The sequence below is a fragment of the Plasmodium coatneyi genome, chromosome 10 (assembly GCF_001680005.1).
Source record: "Plasmodium coatneyi strain Hackeri chromosome 10, complete sequence".
Lineage (NCBI taxonomy): Eukaryota > Apicomplexa > Aconoidasida > Haemosporida > Plasmodiidae > Plasmodium > Plasmodium coatneyi.
In genome coordinates this window covers 1,134,915-1,145,120 of record NC_033565.1, presented here as the reverse complement: position 1 = coordinate 1,145,120, position 10,206 = coordinate 1,134,915, and the positions used below count along the sequence as shown (strand labels likewise).

The window sequence follows — 10,206 nt, the reverse complement described above, 5'->3', positions numbered from 1 at the left end:
CATAGTTGGACCTTAGAAAGGAAAAATTATTAAAAGAAGAAAAAAAAAATTATGAAGGTAAAAATTTATAACGACATAAATAAACATTTTAAATCCTCCATAGAAGAATTTACCAGGAGGTCAAAATGAAATAAATAATTTTCTTTGCCCATATTAATTGCACATGGACATGTAAACACTTCCATACAATACACAAAACAAAACAAAAAAAGAAATAGAAAAAAAAATAAAATAGAAATATCATCCTGTTTCTGGGTTGTATGATCTGTGCGTGGTGTTATTTATTGCTCCGTCCGTGGTGGGGGGAGAAACGTTACATTCATTCCATGTTACATCACATACGACAATGTGACGAGTTACATACGTTGATAAGCAATATTGTTCCTATGTTGCCCATTCCTTCTATTATTTGCTTTTCTCCGTCCAGATGGTGGTGATCTATCATATATGGTAGAATTGTCCGTCGAATCTGTTGTGGAATGCACTGTTGAAACATCTGTAGAATCGTTCATCAATGAATCAAAGTCGCGCTCAACTGTTCTTCTTCTTCTATTGCTTTTACTGTTGGTGCTACTGCCTCCAAAGAAGTTTTTTAGTCCAGGAGGTAGAAGATTATACTAATAAAGGAGAAGGTGGGTATAAGGGAAGGAATATATACATATATATATATATACATGCACGCAGTCTATTCTATATATTTATTTGAAATAATAATACAGAATAGGGGGTATTATTATTTATATATTCAATTATAACTGTTGCACTTACCTTATATAGATAGAAAGCAAGTGCTGGTAATCCTACTGTGGCCGCTACGCCTCCAATAGCAGAGGGTATAATAGTGGTGGTATCCACTGCGGGGGAGCTAATAGCACTTGGAGAACTAAGTTTCTGTACACCACTTTGGTGTCCTGTACTACCAGGACCAGGGGGAGGTGGACCTTGGGGTTTGTTTCCACCTTGTTGTGGTGGTCCTTGTGGTTTTCCTGGAGGAGGTGGACCTTGTGGTCTGTTCCTACCTTCTTCACCTAGAGGAGCTAAAAAAGATAATAGTAAATAATGTGTATAAAATATAATGAAGAAAATATTATGAATCTCGGGATGAGACAATGGTGGGAGTGTGGTCGAAGGTCGTAGGGGTGTTAGGTACAAGTGTACCCTATTTAGGGAAGATCTCTTATAGTAGACATTTTATGAATTAACAACTTCTTGTCCTTCCTTCCTGACCCTTATATATGGGGGAATTGATTACCTTCACTTGATACACGTATTGAATCTGGGGAATCCTTAGCAGTTCTAGCTACTCCCCCATCTGATGCTGTTAGATTTTCCTGTGAAGTTGATGGTCGTGCTGGTTCTGGTGCTAGAGGTGGAGTGCACGTTTGTTTTGGTAGTTCCTTCGGTTTCGAGAATTCCCCCTCCTTCCCTTTTTCTTCTTTAAATTTATTACAATATGGTTCTCCCTGAGTGGTATGGCATTCTGTATTTACCGTTGTATATGTTGATTCAGCTTTGCTGTAGGCGTCGTCACATGTTTTATTTTTACAATAATCATTACACTCATTCTTCCCTTCTAATTTCTTATAATTACAGTAGTAGTCGAATAGTATCTTAGCCTGTGGGAACCTTTCTTTGGTAATGTTATCGTACAAATTGGTGCACTTACATGTGCCCGTGGAATCTTTCAGCTTCTTATAAATTTCCGGAATAACCATTGATCGAGAGTCTCCTAATTTATCTCCTAACCAATAATAAAAGAATTTACAACGGTCATAATAGGACGGTTCACCCTGTCCTCCTTTCGTACATGCGTAATCGTAGTTTCTTACAATTCCATCGGCCAAGGTTACATCATTCTTCCACGATGTTAATGTTGTTTCCACTTCTCTCCTTAAGTCTTCTTTACAGTACTCCCCCCTGCGGTCTCCTTTACAATAATTCCTTTCATTGAACCTAGCGTATTCTTCCTCCGAAGGCAATGTAACAGAACTTGCAACCTACAAAATGTGCAATTGGGTGGAAGTGGAATGTATGTACTTCCATACATGTGTACTTCCATGTACATTTCGTACATGTTTCTTCTATTACATTTTTTTTCTTATTACATTTTTCTTATTTCATTGTGCTCACATAGAAAAAATGTTGTTGTATTTCATTCTGCTCACATATAGAAAAAATGTATTTCGAATGGAATGGAAGAAGAAGGAAAGAGAAGTAATGACTAACCTGTGCTATCACCTGTGTTGCTTTTGTTGGTGTTGATGCTGCAGGATATTTCACTGATACTTCGTTGGCAGCAGCATGGCAGTCTAATTTTTCTGGTTTCTCATATTCCTTTTTCTTTTTTGTGGTCTCATTGAATTCTTTACAATATTGATATCCGCCAGCAGTTGGGCAATATGAACTCAATTGCGAATATGCTCTTTGGGCTGTGTTATACAAGGTGTCACATTTATCATTAGTGCAATAATTGCGACACCATCCGTTATCCCTCAGTAGCATCTTATAGTTATAGTTGTAATCAAATAACTCCTTAGCCTGTTTGAACCTGTCCTTGTTAAGACCTTCGTACAAATTGGTGCACGAACATCTAGGACCGAATTTCTCGAGCTTCCCATAAATCTTCTTCATAATCGGTGAGAAATTGTTCCCTGTCTGAAATTGCTCCTTTACTTTGTCACCTAACCAATAATAAAAGAAATAAGGAAGATCCTCATCGCCCAAAGTAGGCAACCACTCCCCCCTTCCTCTGTTACATGCGTGACAATAGTTACTTGCAATTTTATTGGCCAGGTCTTCATTATGTATATTGTACGTTCCTAATGATGTTTTCACATCATCCTCCAGAACAGTAAGTTTCCCCCTCCCTCCCCTCGGAACATACACCTCCCTCCTTTTCCCGCATCGAATTTAGAATATATTTCTTCTGAGGGTAATTTAAATGAACCTGGACCCTACAAAAAAGTAATTGACAAAGAGAATGGAACATGTGTAAAAAATGGGTGTTCTTTCCATATGTGTTCCTTCCTATATTATTATTTCAGTTTGTACAAAGTAATCTATTTATAATATTGAATTCATAATATTTATATATTTCAAATAAGAAAACTCACTCCACCTACCGGTTTCTCTGCCATACTTCTTTCCTTGTGGTAATACTTTGTGGTTTGGGTGATAATTTGTGTGGTATGGATAATAATGTTGTTCTTATTTCAAAGTTACATATATATATGCATGTGCATTGTTCTACGTTGTATTATATACATACATTTCCTTTTCTTCCTTAAACCCCCCTTTGGGAAGTGTGTTCTTGTGTATAGTACTTCCTTCTTCTCCACTTATACTTCTATTTACATATTATATATATATATATGTGTAATATTTATTCCTTCCTTGCCTTCCTTCCTTTTCTTTAAGTACTTATTATTTTTTTTTTATCTAAAGTATAATGTACTGTGAACCTAAACTATACATACGTACACATTTTACTTATATGTTCGTTATATGCGCTTTACATGTGTGAAGTATATTAATTTATTGAATGTATACACAGAATAAGAAGGCGGAAGTAAACGAAAAGAAGATGATAATGATGTTTGGTGATGATGATGCTAAGTTGGCAAGTTTGTAAGTTAGAGAAATCAGGAATGTGCGCGTTCTGTGTTATGTGTGTGTGTGCCGTACCTTTCCTTTATTTATTATTACTTTTGCTTTTTTGGATAAGGAAAACTTTCACATATTTCTACTACTTATTATGTGCTAAATTATTATAAGCAAAGTTAATTAAAATTTATTAACATATGTATAGTACACCTCACATAAGGAGTATTATCCGCCTCCTATTTACGAATTTACACATCCATAAATATATAGTGGGAAGCATGTATTTATAGAATACATGAAGACTATATAACATACCTAGAGCTGAATTAATTTACATAAAAGGGCAGAGGGAAAACGTACTAGTCCTTGTAGAACTATATTCCAGTACACCCCAGTTATCTATTTATAACAGCTAAGTAATAGTAACTTCCTTCCTTAGCTAACATTTTTTTTCATTTTCTCTTCTTTTCTTTTTTTCTTTTTTCCTTCTATATTCTAGACCTTTTCCTCAGGTCTTAGGACTCAGGGATTAGGGTTTGTGCTTCAGAGTTTGTGATTCAGGGTTCAGGATTTAGTTTGAAGGGTTCAGTTTTGACTGTTTAGTGTTTAGGTTTTAGGGTTTAGGGCTTAGGGTTCAGGTTATAGGGTTTAGGACTTAATGTTTCGGGCTTTAGGTTTTAGGGTCCAGTATTTAGGGTTTATGTATTAGGGTTTAGCGTTCAGATTTTAGGATTTAAGCTTCAGGGCTTAGGATTTATGTTTTAGGGTTTATTGTTCAGGGTTTAGGGTGAGCATGTAAGGCTTAATGTTCAATTTTCAGGCTTAGCGCTTAGGCTTCAGGATTAATGATTCAGGGTGTACAGTTTAGGGCTCAGGGTTTAGGTTTAAATGTTTAGGGTTTGGGGTCTAGTTTTTAGGACTGAGTATTTAGGGCATGGGGATTAGGTTTTAGGGTTTAGGGTTCAGGGTTTTAGGGTTTAGGGTTCAGGGCTTAAGGTTTAGGGTGTACGGTTTCAGGGTTCAGCCTTCTAGGTTCAGATTTTCTGGGTTTAGGGTGTAGGCTTTTGGGGTCTAAGGTTTAGTATTTAGGGTCTTGGGCTTAGGATCTAGGCTTTTGAGTTTAGGCTTTAGGGTTTAGAGTTCAGGGTTTAGGATTTAGTGTTTCGGGTATAGGATTTTGAAATTTAAATTTCGGGGTTTATAGTTTAGGGTTGGAGCTGTAATTTTTAGGGTTCAGAGGTCAGTTTTTTTGGTTCATAGTTTATGTTTCGAGGTATAGTTTTGAGGGTTCAGTATTCAGCGTTCAGATTTCGGGTTTCAAGTTTTAGTTTTCCGAATTCAGCATTTAGGTTTAAGGATATAGTATTTTAAGTTTCAGTTTTCATGTGGGAAATGTTCGCTACTGAGGATGCTCTCCCTAAGGAAGAAATTTAGATGTTAATGTTCCTAAGGAATGTTTTCTTAAGGTAGGTGTTACTAGGTAATATGTTCCTAAGGAACAGGTTCCAAGTTCAGATTCCGGGTTTAGGGAGGAGGACATTGTTCCTAAGGAGGATGTTCCTAAGAAACAGGTTCTAAATTCAGATTTCAGTTTTAGGGAAAAAGACTTTGTTCCTAAGGAATGTGTTAATATGGAATATGTTCCAAGTACATGTTTAGGGTTTAGGGAGGATGACATTATTCCTGAGGAAGGTTTTCCTAGGGAAGAGCTTCAACGTTCGTGGTTTAAGGTTTAGGGTTTAGGATCTAGGGTTTAGGGTGCAGGGTTTATGATTCAGGGTGTAGGGTTTGAGGGTTCAGGTTTTGAGTGTTTAGGGTTTAGGGTTCAAGGTTCAGGTTTTAGGGTTTGGGTTTCAGGGTTTATGGTCTAAGATTTAGGGTCTAGATTTTAGGGTCTAGGTTTTAGAGTCTAGAATTTAGTATCTAGGGTTTGGGGTCTATGGTTTAAGGTCTAGGGATTTGGTTATAGAGTTGTGGGTTTAGGCTTTTAGGGTTCAGGGTTCAGTGTTTAGGATTTAAGCTTCAGGGTTAAGCGTTTAGTGTTCAAGGTTTATGGTTCAAGGTTCAGGTTTTGGGGTTTAGGTTTAGGGGTTTATGGTCTATGATTTTGGTTCTAGATTTTAGTGTGTAGGGTTTAATGTGTAATTTTTAGGATCTAGGATTTAGGTTCTAGGGTTTTGGGTATGGGGTTTAGCTTTTGGGGTTTAGGTTTAGGGTTCAGATTTTAGGATTTAGGCTTGAGGGTTAAGTGTTTATGCTTGAGGGTTAAGTGTTTATGCTTGAGGGTTAAGTGTTTAGGGTTCAGCGTTTAGGGTTTAAAGCTCAGAGGTTAGGGTTCTGGGTTTATGGTTTAGGGTTCAGGCGCATTATTTAGGGTTTTGTCGTTTTATAAGGTGTGGGAAGTATTAAAATGGAAGGAAGGGGGTATTAGGGTTTAGGGTTCAGGGTTTAGGTTTTAGGGAAGAGTAATGCAAGGAAAGGAAATCTATGGAAGGAGGTAGGTTCTAATGAGTAGGAAGGAAGGGAATGTTCTAAATAGGGGGAAGGAAGGGTCGAAGGAGGATAGGATGGAAGGTCTATGGACGAGGAGAGGAAGGAAGTTCTAGTGAGGAGGAGAGCAAGGAGGGTCTTAGACGTGGAAGAATGGAGTCTTAGGGAGGGAACAAAAGGAGGTATGAGGATGAAGGAATATTGTTGGGGTGGTGGTTGGTGGAAGGAATGGAAGGGATCTCTCGAAGAAGGAAGTTTTAAAATGAAGGAAGAATTAAAAGGAAAGAAGGAATAAGAAGGAATAAGGAGGAATGAAGGAAGGAAGGTTTCAGGTTTAAGGAAGGGAAGGTTTAAGCTTTAAAGAAGGAAGTTTTATGGATTAGAATAAGGAAGGTTTAAGGTGAAAGAGAAGGAAGTTTTAGGATGAAGAAGAACGAAGTTCTAAGTGTTAAAAAAAAAGGAGGTTTTAATAAGGAACCTTTAAGGAAGGAAAAAAAAAGAAGGATGGTTTAAGTGGTGAAGAAGGAGGAGTGAAGGAGGAAAAGTAAGGAAGAGATATTTGTATATAAGGTGTAACGCGAATTAGGAAGGGTGATAGCTTACTTAGGGTGAAGGTGCATTTAATGTAGATGAAATATTCTTTATATATTTAAGGGAATGGAAGAAAAAATAAAGGGGGAGTGGAACATTTAGAATACCAAATTATAATTTTTTTCGTTAAGCCAAAATTGTGCCATTGAAGAAAAAAGTTGTTCAGTGTGTGCATTCATAATCATGAAAGGGAGGGGGGAACTATTTTAATGTTGTTGTTTAATATATATGAGAATATATAAAGAACACTTCTTTTTATAACATAAATTTCATTACATATACAGAAAATTGTATACATAGGAAAAGTGGCACCAGCAGGAAGGAGAGTGGCAAGAATGTTAATGGTAACGTCCCGTTCAGCATGACTACATCAGTGTGTGAATATTACTTTATTCATAGTGTGTAATATAATGATGAAATAACACATGTGGTCATATAGGGGAAAATATATATATACTCATATAATTCACCTATTAAATTTTCAGGGAGCACGTACAGATGCGTTACCTTCGGAAGAAAGGTACGGGGTGTTCAAGGACAGTAAGGAGGTAACATGCAAGGAGAAGTCCAGTAATCCGGAATGTGATCAAGCACTAATAGCAAATGTGCAAAGAGCATTACGGGGCAACGGAATTAATGATGGTGATGTAAACATAGCCAAGGAAATAGTTAGCAACTGCAATTACGCTTGTACAAAGGAGGAGACAGACACCAGTGGTCAGTGGTGTTATTGGTTTTATTATTGGTTAGGCAATACAGTAAAAGGGAAATTAGTTAATACTTTAAGTGACACACCTGATAAGGTCATGAAGGCAATTTACCAGGAGCTGCAGGGAGAATGCGCATGTAATAATGAATGCACCAATTTTTACGATGACAATATTAGTTGGCAAATTTTTGACGAGAGTAAGAAATTATTTGATTATGAATATAACATTAATTTTTGGAAGGAGGACACAGCGAGTTGTAAGGAACATTCCTCTAATTCCAATTATACCACACTCCGGAAGGAAGCTGTAGAAGCATATGAACTACTATGTGATATGTGTGATGGCAGCACTGATAAGTACTGTAAAAAATTTATAGGGAAGAATGGGAAAGGTAATGAATGTCAACAAGGGAAAACGAAAAACCTACCAGAATTAACGTGCAGTAATGGAGAGCAGGGGCCACGGGAAGACGAGGACGAAGACGAACTTGCGGAAAGTGATGATGAACACGGGGAACAGGGACCTAAACCTCCATTAATGTCGGAAGAAGTAGGGGCACGCACTGTTACTTCCTATGTGGAATGAATGACATAACAGTATATATATATATATATATATATATATAATACCTCACATGTAATATTATGGGAACTGTATGGAAGTATACATGGGGAAACATATATATTTGCGCTAATTACATTTATAGGTAGATTACCTGGAAAATTTGCCGTCAAGGCAAGTTTACGAAATTCTTGATCTCCAAGGTATCGTACCCAAAAATAACGATATCTTCAGCCCAATAAAAAATAGTCTACAGAGTATACAGACAGAGTACCCACATTTAAGTGGTTGTATAGATAAAATTGCAGGTGCATGGTACTATATAACTGCCATAATGAGCAAGAACGATTCATCCTACAATGATCGCTGTGATTATTTTTACTATTGGCTGGGATCTACAGTGTCGGGCGCTTTGGCGGACACTAATTCATTGCAAGATGTTATGAGTAAAATTTACGTTCAGTTGCAGGAAGTTCGTGCTACGAATCCATGTGAAAAAATTAAAATTCCCGTTGATGGCGTAAATTTAATACAAAGGAGAAAAATCTTCGACTATTATCACGACTTTAATGAATTACAAATATTGTTACAGAGTAGTGGGTCTGAGTGTAGTAGGAAATACGAAAATTATCTGCAGGGCATTAGTGCAGCATATACAGCTGTAGAAAACGACTACGGCGGGGGCCCCGATGGTTACTGGCACAAATTCTGGAGCAAGAATAAGAGTGTTATTAGTAATAAACTGTCGCAATTAACCTGCAATCCAAAAAAACCTTCTGTTGGAGATGACTTCGACCTTGGCGATGCCGATTTAGTGGATGGTGTCTCTGGTGGAGAAGAAAAAGGAGGGAGTGACGGTGGTGGTAGTCACAAAAAAGAAGGGGAAGAAGAGTCTGGTGCTAGCACCATCGCTCCTGCTACCATATCTGGTGCATTAGCTGCAGTAGGACTTCCTGCATTGGCTTACTTTTTTTACAAGTACAAACCTTTTTTCTTGAGGAAGCATAACCACTCTGGAAATGGAAGAAGCAGAAGAAAAAGATCAACTTTCAGACATGATTTGAACACCTTCTCAAACGGCGGCGACGACGATATCTCAACAACGGAATATTCGTCCGAATATTCTATTCCATATACATCATCATCGTCTAGATGAAGGAATAAGCGCACTTTTTGAATAAGAAGAAAAAAAAAAGAAAGGGTTAAAAAAAAAAAAAAAATAAAGTAAGAAAAAATGCAAAAAAAGGGTACATAGGTATAATGTATCGGAAGGAGGAAGTGGGAAGATTGCTTCCCTTTCTTTCTTCTTTTTTTTTTCTTAAAGAAATGCAGCGTATAAGAAGGAAGGTTGTTTTATCTCTATTCTTCTTTTTTGAGTACCTTATCGATATCATCTTATTTTGGGTCCCTTTTTACTATTTGCTGAAGCTCCTGTTCTTCGTCTACCTGTACATGCCCCAAGTGAGGGGTGCGGAAACTGTCTACAATTATATCATACGTCCCATCCTGCTGAAGCATGAGAAGACGATAGACGATACGGTGCAGAAGATTAGCCAGAAGGCTACCAGCCACCTTACGCAGATCACGGGAAACCTAACCGAGAAGCTCGTCCATGACGGGATTCGCCGGCGAAACATCTGAACAGGGCAGGAGGATAGCGCTGCGGAGCAGCCACCATTGCAACAACCATCATCGGAACAGTTATAAATGGGGACTCCCCCGCTTGGTCACCATCGATGTGTGAATAAACAGGCACCTATATGAGCATCGCAAACGCAGCATTTATTGGCCACTTTGCGACGGCAATTTTTTTTCATCACCCAAATGACGCTATTTTCGATTGAGCCCACCGGTGTATCGGTGGCAAGATGAAGAACGGTGCGATGTTATGCGACATCCCTCCTCAGGGGCGTGTTAACACAGATAGGTGGTCTCCCCCTCCACCTCGGGGTTGAAACACCCCACCTCTTAACCCCTCAACGCATGTCTCACCCTACGTGCGTCACACATTTTGAAGATTTTAAAATGGGGGGAATGTCTTTCCACATGAGGAGAAGCATGCACACAAACATGTTTTTTTTTTTTTGACACGTATTTTTTGTTGGCCTTGTGCCCCGAGCGCAGGCTAAGTTATTACCACCCTCCTTCCAGCATATAGTGTTCGTCTCCTTCTGCTTCGTCTTCTTCTTTTTTTTTTTTTTTTTGGTTAAGAATATTTCCACAGTTAGGTGTTACCCTTTTTAAATTTGAT

At 38.0% G+C, this 10,206-nt stretch overlaps 2 protein-coding genes across 2 annotated transcripts; one reads left to right on the top strand and one right to left on the bottom strand.

Moving 5' to 3' along the window:
* Nucleotides 1-356: 356 nt before the first annotated feature.
* Nucleotides 357-2,817, bottom strand: PCOAH_00030510 (KIR protein; the record flags this gene model as incomplete). Its single annotated transcript, XM_020059852.1, has 4 exons — nucleotides 357-617; nucleotides 876-1,028; nucleotides 1,266-1,997; nucleotides 2,227-2,817. Coding segments are annotated over 4 exons (1,737 nt in total), but the record flags the coding sequence as incomplete, so codon positions are not given.
* Nucleotides 2,818-9,189: 6,372 nt separating this feature from the next.
* Nucleotides 9,190-9,596, top strand: PCOAH_00030500 (Uncharacterized protein; the record flags this gene model as incomplete). Its single annotated transcript, XM_020059851.1, has 2 exons — nucleotides 9,190-9,202; nucleotides 9,280-9,596. 2 exons carry the CDS (start codon nucleotides 9,190-9,192, stop codon nucleotides 9,594-9,596), a joined length of 330 nt encoding a protein of 109 aa, XP_019915403.1.
* Between the last annotated feature and the right edge of the window lie 610 nt (nucleotides 9,597-10,206).